Source organism: Cucurbita maxima, unplaced genomic scaffold (genome assembly GCF_002738345.1).
Source record: "Cucurbita maxima cultivar Rimu unplaced genomic scaffold, Cmax_1.0 Cma_Scf00006, whole genome shotgun sequence".
NCBI classification, from domain to species: Eukaryota; Viridiplantae; Streptophyta; class Magnoliopsida; order Cucurbitales; family Cucurbitaceae; genus Cucurbita; species Cucurbita maxima.
The window spans coordinates 6,021,384-6,036,361 of NW_019272022.1; the positions used below are offsets into that span (position 1 = coordinate 6,021,384).

At 36.1% G+C, this 14,978-nt stretch overlaps 3 protein-coding genes across 3 annotated transcripts; 1 reads left to right on the forward strand and 2 right to left on the reverse strand.

Annotated features, from left to right (window-relative positions):
* Positions 1-55: 55 nt before the first annotated feature.
* Positions 56-6,739, reverse strand: LOC111481105. Its single transcript, XM_023126439.1, has 18 exons — positions 6,399-6,739; positions 6,074-6,258; positions 5,814-5,918; positions 5,625-5,696; positions 5,341-5,488; positions 4,926-5,008; positions 4,620-4,675; positions 3,298-3,434; positions 3,107-3,197; positions 2,925-2,990; positions 2,533-2,755; positions 2,117-2,218; positions 1,814-1,899; positions 1,585-1,707; positions 965-1,034; positions 782-873; positions 545-649; positions 56-461 (listed from the first exon to the last, which is right to left on the reverse strand). Exons 1-18 carry the CDS (start codon positions 6,605-6,607, stop codon positions 348-350), a joined length of 2,067 nt encoding a protein of 688 aa, XP_022982207.1. The 5' UTR covers positions 6,608-6,739; the 3' UTR covers positions 56-347.
* Positions 6,740-7,280: 541 nt separating this feature from the next.
* On the reverse strand, positions 7,281-11,618 carry LOC111481134 (protein ROOT INITIATION DEFECTIVE 3). Its single transcript, XM_023126483.1, has 9 exons — positions 11,506-11,618; positions 10,869-11,166; positions 10,673-10,786; positions 10,380-10,513; positions 10,139-10,286; positions 9,279-9,478; positions 8,823-8,950; positions 7,907-8,154; positions 7,281-7,732 (listed from the first exon to the last, which is right to left on the reverse strand). The coding sequence occupies exons 2-9, from the start codon at positions 11,070-11,072 to the stop codon at positions 7,577-7,579; spliced, it is 1,332 nt and encodes a 443-aa protein (XP_022982251.1). The 5' UTR covers positions 11,073-11,166; positions 11,506-11,618; the 3' UTR covers positions 7,281-7,576.
* An 895-nt stretch (positions 11,619-12,513) lies between these two features.
* LOC111480793 (protein MIZU-KUSSEI 1-like) lies at positions 12,514-13,553 on the forward strand. Its single transcript, XM_023125958.1, has 3 exons — positions 12,514-12,521; positions 12,627-12,892; positions 13,327-13,553. Exons 1-3 carry the CDS (start codon positions 12,514-12,516, stop codon positions 13,551-13,553), a joined length of 501 nt encoding a protein of 166 aa, XP_022981726.1.
* The last annotated feature ends 1,425 nt before the right edge of the window (positions 13,554-14,978 follow it).

The window sequence follows — 14,978 nt, forward strand, 5'->3', positions numbered from 1 at the left end:
AATAAAATAAAAATTAATAAATAAATAAAGAAGAGGAAATTTTAGTTATACAAAATTGTAAATAAAATGAGATGCTTTTATTCATTAAAACTGTCCTTCAAAAGGTTGGAAATAAAGCAATCAAACCCATCCAAGACACCCGTCATGGTTTAAAGCGATTCCAAACTTACTGCCATATTTTCATCATATGGACCTGGAGCAAGATAGTCAACACAAACCACAAGATAGTCAACACAAACCATTGTTCGTCCAAATGCTGTGTTGAAGTTATTGACAGAAGATCTCACAAAACCATTCCGTGAAATTCACAAAGTAGAAGGTTTCCAAATATACCAGCAGGCATATCCTCAGTCAAAGTTTTCAATTTTGATTGGATTAATATCGTCTGCAACTTGGAATCGTCCAACAAATCGAGCAAAGAACATCATTTGCTGTTCGAGGGTAAATTTAATATTTTCTGCCTGTATTAAATACACAAATTTAGCATTCTATACCCCAATGCAAAAACTTAGAATTGTTACTTAAAAGATGCAGTGCCGTGTACCTTGCGGAAACCATGTTCTTCTCCTTCATACTCCACTAGTGCAACAGGCAAGCCCTTATCCTTCAAGGCATGATAAATCTTACGAGATTGATTAGGCAGTACGGCCTGAAAATTTAATACAAAGTGCAAACCCCATCAAACCAATGGCCTCCGTTTACATAAAGATATAAAAGTCCATAATGTTTCATGGTTTACGTCAACATTAACAGGAGAAGAAAGAGAAAACAATCAGCATACTTTGTCCTCCAATCCCTGGAATAGGATTATAGGGCAAGAAAATTTCTCAACAAAATTGATCGGTGCCCTCTCAAAGTAATCTTTTTCATTCCCTGCAGTCCATTATAATTGTATCAGAGTTCACAATGATTGAATTGAGAAGACAATAAATTATAAGATTCTTTATTTGGTTCTTTAACTCACCAACGAGATTGTCGATATAATGAGATTCGAACTTGTGTGTATCTGCTCTCAACAAGCTTAAGTCAGCTATCTATACAAAGATCATGGGAACTACAATCAGTCGACTGTTGCAAGGCATATAGTTTCAAAATTTAGCAAGCGAAGTCAATTATGTGTGTGTGTGTGTTAACAGAAAGCAGAAGGGAGCTATGACCAAAGGGAAAGGGTTAAAAGAACAATTACTCTGTACAAACTTAGAAAAAAAAAAAAAAAGCTATAAAATCAACACAACTAGAGATGATAGTCGGCCATGCACTCAGACAGCCTGGAATATAAAGAGCAGTAATCTCTATTTGTGACTATAAAATCACCAACAGGTGTTGTAGCTAAACATCCTAAAAGTACCAGATGATTCCATTGGCCACAATATTTTGGCAATGGTAGTGAGCGATTATAGTAAAATTTAAAATTATACCACACCATCAGCATTTAATTTTTGTTTTAATGCAAGCAGTACAACAGAAAACAGTTCAACAACACATAAAATGAGTATAATTCATATCATCAATTTTGGCTCGAGAGCTATTCTTATCACTTGGATAATTCTAAGACATCAGATTAGCATAGGACTAGAAACTCACCCCGTACAAGGAAGCTCCTGCCTTAAACGTATCTCTAAAAGCAAGAGCAGCTAAGGTGGTATATCCACCAGCAGAGCCCCCAGTGATACATAATCGTTCTCCATCAACCTTTCCAGAGTTCACCTGGAGAAAACAATACGGTTTGCTATTACCAAAGGCTAGAAAGGTGTAACAATACTTAGTCATGACTCAGAAGTTCTAAAGAAAGCAAGACTGTAGGAGGCGCCACCAAAAATCTTGCACAACTGCAGCAGTCATTGACATCAACAATTCCCCACTGCCTCAAAAGCCTTTCTCGGTACTCTCTCCCATAACCTTAGAGCCAAAATTATAAATACCACAGTAACTAACTATACTAGCAAAGAAAAACATTCCTCAATGAGAGAAGCCAGTTGGCAAGTATCAAGCATTTCAGCATTACGAGGAATGAAGAGTTGATCATTAGAGAATTTAGAAAGGCTAGAAGGAAGCAACATGAACATGCAAAGAAAATTTTTGTTCAATACTACACTAGTAATGGTCGCAAACATACCAGTGCTACCACCATAATTGACATCAACATAACCCCAGCCTCGACTAGTCCAATATTGAATGCTAGGATTTAAAATTCCACGTGTTTCAGCAGTTGGCCCTCCTGTAATGCAATATCTATTATATATTTATTTTTCAAGAAGGAGCTACGCCAGAGCCGAACTAGAAATAAATGCCAGTAGGCAGTAAGAATTCTTTCCAGTTTTGCAGCACTTTATTAAGGTCAAGTACAAAAAATTCTTTTTCCTGTCTCTTACAAAATAACACAAATATTAAAAAGAATATTCCATCGAAATAAACAGAAAACAATCCAACACCCTACTTGATATGCAAAAAGTCTAAAAAAAAATCAGGATAATGGTTTGAACTCTTTCCCCCGAACACTGGAAGGTTAATGACAGCATAATTGCAACATACCATGACTTCTCAACAACAGTGGAGGCTTTTCATCCTGACTAGCCTGGTAAATAGGATTGGTCGGCGGATAAAAGTAGGCAAAAGCAGTTTGACCAGGAACTTCGGTTGGAAATTCAATGAACTCAGGAAGGCTGAAGTATGACATAAATTTCAAAATATCCGGCGAAGAAGACCAGATAATAGTGAAATGTACTATTTCCAAGATTCTTTCATTTAGGGTCACCTGTATGGAAAAGTGGCATTGTCAAAGACAGGCAGAAAGTAATTCATCCATCATTTTATGACAAGGAACTTTTGAAATTTCAGAAATACAGAAGGCTGAAAGTGATGCAAGAAAAAAAAGAAAAGAAAAGAAAAAGAAAAGAAGACAGTTTGTGGCATAAAGAAGAGACCTTGGCAATAGATGATGGATCAAGTGCTGTCGATCCTTCCACATATATACAATCACGACCCAGAGCCTGCAAACATAAACATGTTGAGCTAATATAAGGAAATATCACTGACAAAACAAAACTAATCCTCCGCGAAAGTGAACATACAAAGTTCTCAAAGTGTAATAGATCTTAAAGCATACAATATTATTAATATCCGTGAATGGGATGTCGAGCAAGGATAGTGAACTTTGCGCCTCATCCAAGACTCCAAGATATGATCGCCCATGCTGTCTGCAGGAACCATGGTAGGAAAGGCAGTTGAATATCTAAAAAAAATCTAGGAGGTAAAAATGCAGCATGAAGCATACAAAATAGGAACTTCTTCAGTCACCTGTAGGTGCAGACTATGATGTTTCTCCCAACACTGTTCTTTAGGAACTCATAAGAATTTGTGCCAAAAACCCATAAGGGTCGGGAAAACTCAGCGTTTAAAGAATATAATGGAGCCACCTCATCATTAGCCTCAAACTGTTTCCATGATAAGCAAGAGTTAGAAGTGCCATTATATCATGGAACCAGGTAGTTACTTATATGCAAAGGAGGTCCATATCAAATGATTTGATTATAGAATGGTAACCAAACCTAGTTCTTTCTTTCCATTATTTCTTTGCCTGGGAATTTCAAAATTAACTCAGCGAGAGATAATTAAAGAATCCACCCTATAAAAGTGTCTTCTTACAAAGTTCCCTTAAAGACCATCACATTCGTAGGCCATCATCTTTATCCCCACATGCCCTTTTCCAGTTTTGTTGACAAAGTAGTTAGAGAACACAGATTCTCTCAATATAGGCCATAAAATGAGGGGTTCATCTTGACAATCAATCAGATATCGCTTTCAGTTAAGAATCACTTCTGTGTTTGCAACGATATAACCAAGTAGATGAGTCCAAGATTACATGCATATGAACCACAAGTGACCATATACCTAAGATATTCTACAAGTTTTCTATGAATTTTGCCAAATCCCATGAGATTAGTTATAAAACAAAACTTTATTTTTTAGAAGAGATATGGATTTCATTGAAAAATGAAATAAAGGGAGGTAAAGAGCTTTTAATTCATTGCAAGAAAGATCTCCAACTGAGGAGAGTAAAGAAGAGAGACTAACTATAGTCACTGAAGGGGTGTTTACATTTACACCAATAAAAATCATTGAACAAAACCACTATTCATAGTCATTAAAATGAAAAGAAACCTTTACTCTCTTTTACAGCCAGTGGCTTATTGCATTTCAGTGTGCTTCATACCTTAAAATACAATTAAACAAAATAAATTTTTACGCAAGTTCCTTCTAAATTTGTCATTTTTTTAGCATATCTGGAATAAGAGTAACAAAATATAGGTAAATACTTTAGAATTCAAAGACACAGTTGTACAGCTATAGAACAAATCCTATTGAAGCAAGGTCATAAACATAGGTAAATACTGCAATCCATAATTCAAAAAGAAAAAACGTAGGTTGAATCTCTAGAAAATGAGTTAACTTACTAATGCATGCACGATTATCCAACTTTAAGCTATCAGAAAACCAGAATTAAAAAGAACCACCTTTCTGTCTACTTGATTTCAAAAACAAATTACAGTTCGCATTTTCTATAGTTCTGCAATTGAAACAAAATACAGCCAATAGAAAATGAAAAAGGAAAACTTTACCCATTTATAGAGATTCCAAAACCCACTTTGTCTATCAGTAATAAAAAATAGTTCTCCTGCACATTCCGAAAATAAATAAATAAGAACCAGGATAACCCCAAGCATTACGTTCAGCCATGATGGCCAATTTAAGAAATTCAGTCACAACCCTACAAACTTGAACCATTTAAGTAAAGATACCCAACCATTCTGAGGCAGGCAAAAATTGATGGCATCATCAGCCATGCATGACGCTGATTCGATCTCACATAGAATTTTTACACATTGAGTACAAGTTCTAAACCTTTCAAAAGCTAATTTGCATACCCTGAGCAGACCACTTCGGTTCAGTAGGAGATTCCACAAGCTTTGGATCACCACCAGCAACACGAACTCGTTTGGAAACCTCGCTACAAAACAATCAAAAGCATCGAGATTAAACCATAGATATAAAAACAAAATACAAGTCTAAGTGGCAGAGAGATACCTATCACCAGTGAAGAAGCTATTACTACAAGCAGATCTGATTTATTTTCAGGCGAAACTTTAAAGCATTTGAACAGAAATTAGAATTAAAAACAAAATTAACATGTGAAAGATAATAAAGAAGCATTATCATATATGATAAGATAATAAAGAAGCATTATCATATATGACAGGAAACAGTAACATTTAACACCTGAAACAAAGAGACGCGTTAGAAAAGTAAGATCAACCAACCAAGGAGAATGGTTCAACTAACCCATTCTCAGAGAGGTAGCCAACCCAGAGCTCAGATTTATCCCATGGCATGTTAGGATGACCCCATTCAATCCACGCAATTCGTTCCCCTTTGGGATCCACTCTAGGGAAGGCATAGAAATCATTTCCTCCAACTAAGACCTTCGGTTCTGAAAGTCATACCCAAAATTAGCACAAATTACGGTACTAATTCACGAAGTCAATAATTCAAATTCGTCAGTAACTACAGCATATTATGCACGAGCGTTCAACAAATTTTGTACATGCAACGGACAATATGCATACCATTAATATCCTTGCCGTCAAGTTCTACTGATACAATTGTGTTGATTGGATTCAAGCTACTTTGACGTCCATCTACCAAAACGAAATAAATTAAGCATGTAAATACATGTGTCTAAAAAGAAACTTCACTGTTAAATATGTTAATTGCAGATAATTCCTAATTCTAAAACACTATATGGAAAAATATACCTTCCTGAATAGTAATTAAACGATTAAACCGAGAATCAAACACCCCATCTGCATAACTGACTGATGGTCCACCGTAATCGGGAGTTAGTGCTTGAGGAGGCGAATCTGCTTGCGTGAAAACTTAGTTTATCAGTAATTGAAAGTTCCAAGTCCTTTACATTCACATTTACAGGGTAAGGAGCGATCAAGTGAACCAAGGCTAAGACATCAATTCCATAAGTCAACATGTAGAAGTCTAGATTAATCAATTGCTAGTCAACCTGAGTTTAAGGATTGCTTATAAAGTCTTTGATCCTTGTAATTCGAAAAGACAACGAAGTCTCCCGCGACCGCAAATGCACCACCGCCGTATTCCTGAGTCGTGTTCCGCACTGAAAACTCCTTCGGAGTAATATCACAAGGCTCATCCCCTGGCTTTTCCGATTCCTTTACGAGCACTCCCCGCCTAAACCATTTTAAACGGAATCACACAAAGCGATATTTCTAAACTGAATAGCAACAAAATCAAAGCGATTCGAGCTAAATCCGAACAAGAGAACAACCAGCGAATTTAGAATTGAAGAGAGAATAAATCGATATCTGTACCCGGATTCATAGGGCCGTGATTCGAGCCAAATAAGACGTCCATTGCCGTCGACAGCAGTGCCACCAAGTCGCTTCGAGGCACCAGTAACAACATCGGCGGTGATTGGCGACTTCCAGGAACCGTAAGGCGCAGTGATTATGCCGAGCTGCTCTGCTACTTCAGAGACGTCTTTGTTGGTGTTAGGCGAAGAAGACATGGATGAAGCCATAGGTTTGTAGCTCCGACACTGCCTTCCAATGAAGACTCGGTTGATGAACGCTCTATTTAAGGCGTTGAAATTGAAAATGAGAGGACGATGGAGCAGAAAAGCGCGCGCGTCGTAGTAGAGCAGAGAGACGCATTGAAGCCAGCTGGCAAAAATAAAGTCAACTATTATTCTTTATTTAATGAAAATATATGTAAAGTCGCTAATTTTATTAATATTTTAACACCTTAATTTCCACTGATTTTAATATTAAAAAAATAAGTATGATATCAAATTAACCTGCTCCACTATCATTTTTTTTTTTAATATCTTATCACTTTATAACATAAGCATGTTTTATAATCTTTAATGTTACTAAATCAATCAGCTCTTGTTACGTGTTCTGTAATTCTTTTTTTCTTTTTAAGTATTTTTTTCATAATTCAAAGCAATGGGTCCTTAATTAATTATTTTTAAGAATCTTTTTATGGGGCATTAGTTTTCCTAATTCCTAAGTAATTATTTCTATTAAACTTGCATGTATAAAAAAATTTCAAAAACTCCAAACTCAAAAATAGACGAAAATCCAAATTCAGAGATAGACGAAGAGATAGATACTTATAAACGAACCACACTCCTTTATATGAATCTATTGATGAGAAGGGACGGGGGAAAGCTTGAACCCAACTCCTACGAATATAAGCGCAACTGAAAAAAATTGCCCCAAAAATCATAACATATCGAGTGCTGTTCATACAACCCGAATCAAATACCCACATGACCAAAAGTATTCATATAAATTTAGGGCACTCGTGCCAACATGCACAGATCTTATCCAAGAAAAAAGGTTCGGGAATTAAAATTAATCAAGGATGGCTTCCTAACAATTCCATCAAATACTAACCTAACTTGATGATACAATTTGTAGAACACGAGATGGAACTAAACAAAATTTTAAAACAAAAAGAATAGATGTTCAAGCAGAATTGTCTTCTAAATTTTAGTTTGATCGCCATCCAGAAGCTCATTTACACAATATTGATGTAAATTGTCGTACAGTTTTCTCCACTGCTGTTGCATTTGCATGGATTTTCCATATTCACGCTTAAGTCTTTCCAACTCCATTCCTGTGGCAGCAGAACCCTGTTGCTGAAGTAGAGAAACCGCATGTTAGTACAACTTTTAACTGTGTAGAGACATGTGGGTTATCACTAAATGATGTGTATGCCTATGCCAGGACAAGACAGGATGCGACATCATTTACCAAGAAAAAAATGGAGTCTTAGGGCCACGGCAAAAGGGGGATAAAATGAGAGCAAGCACCTGAAGTTCTGTGATTTGATGATCCATCACATGAGAACTAATGGGGGAAAACCCCATGGATTCCATGGGAGGACCTGATCGACCAATGATAACACCAGTGTCTTCATCGTCGTCCTTCGAGTTTCCGAATTTTGCAAGGGCAGGAGGTAATAGTGATCGATGCTTTCTCAAAGAACCTTGGGAGGTTGGATTTAGCTGTGAAGTCGGGAGGAGCTGGTGTTGAACAATAAGTAAATTATTTACAGGACCTGCATAATAGTATGGAACATCAGTGTATTTGCATGGAGATAATAAATGAAAAATGAAGGTTGTGAATACCCCCAAGCAAGAGATGACTGCACTAGCTAGGGCAATAAAAAAACCATATAAATTAATATGCCTGGAAATAAATTTATGGAATGAAGTTCATAAAATTAGAAAAAATTAAAAATAAAGAGACAAAAATTATCAAGCTTCCAAACATAATTTATTTTTTAATAGACATCCTCCAATCTCTGACGATTAGAATTACAAAGCAGATAATATAACAATCTGGCATAAACAATGAAAGGCATTCCCTGAGCCACAGTTTAAGGACAAAGTTGATTTACTGCCTATTCCTCATATTCATGGGAAACGCTAATGCACGGCTCATACATAAAACAAAATGCAGCTTGATAAAGATATTTATTTATGCAGCATTGTAACAGTCCAAACCCAACGCTAGTAGATATTGTCCTCTTTTGGGTTTTTCCTTCCAGGCTTCCCCTCAAAGTTTTAAAACGCGTATGCTAGGGAAAGGTTTCTACACCCTTATAAGGAATATTTTGTTCCCCTCTCCAACCGAAGTGAGATCTCACACACATGGTCAATCAAAGAAAATAAGCCGCAACTTTATAGATATTTTGCAAATAATAACATTTAGATGGTTTGGTACCTTTTGAATGTTTGAGAACACGAATAATATTATTGGTTCTGGTATCCCAAACTTTGATTGCTCCGTCCTCAGATCCAGAGATCAATAAATTACCACTTGAGCAGTATGCCAATGAAGTAACAGACTTGCTAGTTAAAAAAAACAGAAGCACAATAAGTTAGGGAATACAGCAAATTCATAAAGACAGATGATATCCGGCATAAAGAAAACCCGGGTGCAAGTAAACGTGTGCACCGAACTAATAGCCACTTGAAATTCCTCAACTTTTTATTGAATGATTATATCATTAGTCAAGCAATTGTATTTTTATGGGACAAAGATAACATTCTAGACCCCAAAAAGAGCAAAACAATTTAGAGGAAAACTTAACCCTTGATGTAAAATGTAAGATAACTAAATGAAAGTTGACAAGAAAATGGTTAACGTGATAACAAAACAAAAAAAAATAAAATAGACCTCTGATTTGATAATGAGCCGAGAATATGCAATCCATAATCACTGCTGGATGGGCTTTTAGCATTAAGCGCAGCAGTGTAGATCTTCCCATCTCTACCACCACCATAGAAGACATGTTCACCGGGATCCAAAGCAATTGCATCAATGATCGAAGGAAATATGATATTTCTTAATAATTTCCCCTTAGATAAGCTCCACACCTAGAAAAGTCAAGTTAGCATACAACATATTACTCAATTTTGACTCACCGGAAGAAAATTTAATATGAGAGAAATTAAGATAGGAAAGTAGTCATTACTCATTGGTGATAAATCATAAACAATTCAAAAAATTCTTGAACATTTAGAATTGAAACTTAACTGCAACCTAAAACTTCTTGAATAGATCACAGAAGTTGATGTCATTTATGCATTTTCAGCAAGAACTCTTTTATAAGTAAGATACTAGTTCTCACCTTGTGAATTTCTGAAGAGTTGCAAACGAAAGGTTTTACACACAATAGTTTTAACACCCTAATCAAATAGAATCTCTTCAACTGTCTCAGGAAATCTTTTTTAAAAAATAACATTGATATCTAGTACCAACAATATATAGGAAAACTTATTTCTCAAATTTTTCTTCACTGATCGTTACTGTGCCATGTACGCCAATTTTAGTAGATGAACACATCTGGAACGATAATGATTATTTGGAATACTCACCAAGTCAATGCAAATAGACAGCAAATTCAAGTACTTAACCAGCAAACATAAATAAATTAAAAGACAAAGAGATCATAAAACTAATTAATTCACCAAGGTATACAGCCGCATCATCACAAAATTATACTATCAACATGAAAATTCAATAGAGTGCCAAACCTTACAAGTACGATCCACAGAGGAAGAGATTATAATAGCATTGGATCCTCCATAGCCAATAACAATATCAGTAACAGGTAGATTATGCCCAGTGAAACTATGTTCATACAAATGTTTTGATTCCCTTTGCCATCCATCATCAAATACCCTGTTATAAACATATTTGTAAGAAAATTTTCAATTAGTGACAATAAAATCTAAATAGACACAGGTGCGACTAAAGGATAAAACTTTTTTGTACTTTAGAAGGGACCAAACTCTAACGCAGCCATCTTCAGAGCCAGAAATTAGCAGGGAGTCATCTTCAGAGAATTCTAGGCAAGTAACTGCCCTATAATGAGCATGCCATTTCATAAGCAGTCTACCGCTCAAAACCTGCAACAACAATATGCCAGCTTATGCTACAGCCAAGAATGTGCAACAGCCAAGTAATATAACAAGAGGACGACTATAGTTTTTCACAATCAAGGAATTTCAGAAATAATGCCACAACACACGTTATTTTTTACTTTTAGAAAATAAACTGAACTTTACCTCCCACAAGTATATATCTCCAGAGAAACCACCACCAACGATATATGTACCCTCATTGTTGGAAGCCAATGCCATTATTGGTTCAGCCGGAAAGCTCTTAACTTCTACTTGAGGCTGCACGGAGATAAATAAATTAAGCACACTATTGGGGAACAGACGATTGACATTTAACACTCACACTCACAATAACTAGTACCTTAAACCAAGACCAGTAGAGTACGGAGCCTGAGGTGGCAGCGGGATCACGAAGCTGAGAGCATGCGAGAAACCTTTCACCAACACAAACAAGACCATGTGCAGGAGAAGCACAAGACTTGTAACATAGTTGTTCCGCACCCGTGTGGAGGTCCCAACAACCAATCCCCGAATCAACAGACGACGAAGCGACCACTAGCACCATCCTGGCGTGTAAACCCTGATTGACTCGCTAGGGTTTTAGATTCCCTCTCCGCACCAAGGATGTTTAAAAGGATCTCAACTACAATTTACACGTCCTATTTTTTCAAACAGGTAGAATTAGATTGAAGCTCAAATCAACTACGCATCAAAACGAATCATTCAATCTCTATTTCCTTTCAGACAGGCGTGCTTACTAATTAATCAACAGGTAAAAGAGCGTGGAGATATTAGGAACTGGATTTTATGCGACTCACAACACAAGGACAGCCCAACCAAGTTCACAGTAGTGCTTCAGTGCTTGCCAATGGTGAGCGGCCCAGTGTCGTGTGTTCATAGCAGGATACTTAGGGAACATTAATCGAACATTCACTTTCCATTAAAAGTGTGCCAACGAATTTCAGTAGACATAGAGGGAGAGAATGAAGATTACTTACTTGTTACCGGAGGAGAACTGATGAGCGAAACTGAGCAAGAGCGCGGCAGCGGCAACAAAGTAGAAAGGGAGGGTAATTGGGTTCGCTGCGATTTTATACCTATTCTTTCCATTCTGAAAAATTCTGCCAAAAATAAAACATTTATGTCGTTTTTTCCGAAAAAGAAAATTATGTAATCAATCTTTACTCTTTGAAAATTTTAAATTATACCAAATATTATATTATAAACTTCAAACTAGATTTTTCTTTTTTTTCTTTTTTTCTTTTTTTTTTACTTTTAAATTTTTAAATTTTTTCTAAAAATAAAATTTCTATTGAAATAGTAACCATGTATTTTGGTGCCATAATAACGAGTTAAAGCAAATAATATCTGCTTCGGGATGTTACATTATTGCATCAATTTTCATTGAAACTTCCTACTTAGCGTAAATTAAAGTGAGTTCCATTATGTACGACCTAATCATATGGAGTGCTCATATTCAAATCACATTACTTTGGATTCATATTTGTTTACTAAAATTTTTAAATTTATTTCTATTGTTTTTTTATATACAAAATTTCAAAACTCAAAAGAAAATATTTTTTTTAATTTTTAAATTAGGTTCATTTTTCATATATATATATATATATATATACACGAATAAATAAATAACCCCACCATTTTAATTCATCGTCTTTGAAATATATTATATATGGTTCATTTAAAGAAAATATATTAATTATAATACATGTTAGGTTAATAACTGAAATTTCACAGTTGCATATAAACAAATATTATTAATTTAAGAACAACTCTGTCTTTGGGTTGGTTATGATGATAGAATCAAAAAAACATCTAACTTGCAAACCAAATCAAAGGTGTGGTTTGAAAAAAATTAACCCAGGTTAGTATTGTTGTCATACTTATTCAAGGTGTATTGTCTATGACCATTTATTGGATTTTTCGATCATACTTGTCTAAAACGTGTCAATCGTGTGAAATTCGAGTTTTGTAGACCATATCGACATATGCTCAAGTCTCGAATTACGTTTAAAATAAATGTTTTAGAAAATGTGAAGGAGAAAACACGTTTAGAATTTATAGAAAGTCACCTCAATTATTATGAGTGTATTATATGAAGTCACCCCGTTAAAAACAATCTCCCACTCCGCCCCATTCATGGACAATTACGTCTTCCTCTCCCAACTCGGTCACACCTCCAAGCACTCCATTGCCCGCTGATATTCGTGATTGAATTGCCGATGCAAACGGTGGTGCTGAACAAGAAAATGGCGTCGCATATAGTGAGGATAGCGCTGGAGAGTGAGACGAAGAGGAACAAGAAGAAGGTGATGGAGGAATTGGTGTGGGCGGTTTATTGCAACGGAAGGAAAGTTGGGTACTCCTGTTAGATGAAAGTGTCCCACGTTAGTTAATTTAGGGAATGGTCATGGGTTTATGATCTAAGAATACACTCTCCATTGTAATGAGGCCTTTTGGGGAAGCCCAAAGCAAAGTCATGAGAGCTTACACTCAAAGTAGACAATATTATATCATTGTGGAGAGTCGTGTTCGTCCAACATGGTATCAGAGTCATGCCCTAAACTTAACCATGCCAATAGATTGGCAAATCCTCGACTCGAATATCGAACAAAGGAGTCAAGCCTCGATTAAGGAGAGATGTTAGATGAAAGTGTCCCACATTGATTAATTTAGGGAATGATCCTGAGTTTATAATATAAGAATACACTTTACATTGGAATGAGGCATTTGGGAAAGCTAATGCTCAAAGCGGACAATATTATACCATTGTGGAGAGTCGTGTTCCTTCAACAACTCTATTAGAAGGAAACATATGTCGGATGATGAGGTTCGTGTTATGCAGCAGCTGAGAGGGGTTTCGATGGGTGCCGGCGTTCTGCCCTCGCCGCCGTCGGATAAGGACGGGAAATTGACTTACATGAGAGCCAGATTTGAGAGGGTCGTTGGATCCCAGGATTCCGAGGCTCTCTCTATGATTAATCCAGATGGGGCCGCCGTGCCCGAGTTGAGAATAGAAATTAAATGACAAAACTAAACATGATTTTTAAAAAATAAAAACTACTTATTAAGTGGTTATTAAACGGAATATTAAAAATAATCTAACAATTAGTTTGGAGGGAAGGTGGGGCCCGAAGGTACGTAAAATCATGTCAGCTTTCAATTACTTTGTCTCCTTGTCCCATTCTCACTTTTTTACTTATTTACTTATTTAATTATTTTTAAAATTATGAAACTGAAAAAGTCCAGAGGTTGAGGGCCCAATGGTTCCACTTGGATTTGCCCATTCTAAGTGGGCCTTTCCATCAAACAAATTAGGCCCAATGGATCCACTTGGATTTGCCCATTCTAAGTGGGCCTTTCCATCAAACAAATTAGGCCCAATGGATCCACTTGGATTTGCCCATTCTAAGTGGGCCTTTCCATTAAACAAATTAGGCCCAATCCAGTTTAAGCCATGCGACTGTCGTTGGAAATAAATTAATAGTCCATTTTATATATATCAAAGAATCACATGAATTTGTAAATTATTAATCAACTTGAAATATGTTACATAATATCTTTTAGTTATACACATTAGGTTATTAATTTATAATCAAAATAGTATATGCTAATATTATATAATAAACGGAAGAGTAAAGCTAGTGGGAACATATTAATTTTCTATAAAATAAAGTATGTTCATTATAATAACCTGAGAATATAAGATAATGTTGAATTAATACGTAATACCCGAAGAAAGAGAAATGGAAAAAGAAAAAGAAAAAAAAAAAAAGGAAAGTCGAAGAGGGGCAAATAGGTAAGTTTGCCCTCCAACCACTAAAGGGGTCCAAATGAAACCTATCCAGTGGCCTGCAAAAGAGAAATAGTGAGAGAAAGGGGCAGAGAGAACCTAGAGAGAGGAGAAAGGATGAACCGCCGGAAGACTCACCGAAAACTACCGTCGGATTCTATTCCGGTGAAGATCGTGATGCAAGGAGCCTTTCTTGGAAGGGAAAAGAGAATGTGGGTGGCCGGAGTCCCATTTTTCATCAAGAAATCGGAAAACCCGCAAGGTAAGGATCTTGAACGTTTTCTCAGATCTACGGTTTTCCTTTGTGAATCAAGATCTGAAATCTTGATATATTCATCTAGGAACAACTCTATGCATGATCTGTGAAGAAGTTTGGCCGAGATCTCAACCTGAAGGCGGAGATCCGAGAATCGTCCGAGACCGGTGAGCGAACTTCCGACGTTCTTAACTCGTCCAGTAGTCAAGCAAAAAAATACTAGGACATAGCCGGTAACACGATCTAGAACTTTGCCAAAGAAATCATATCGATCCGAACTACGAATCAAAAGATATGATAATCGGAAAGTGGACGCTGTGTTACGGATTGCAGAAGACAAAAAAAAAAAAAAAAAAAAAAAAAAAAAAAAAAAAAAAAAAAAAAAAAAAAAAAAAAAAAAAAAA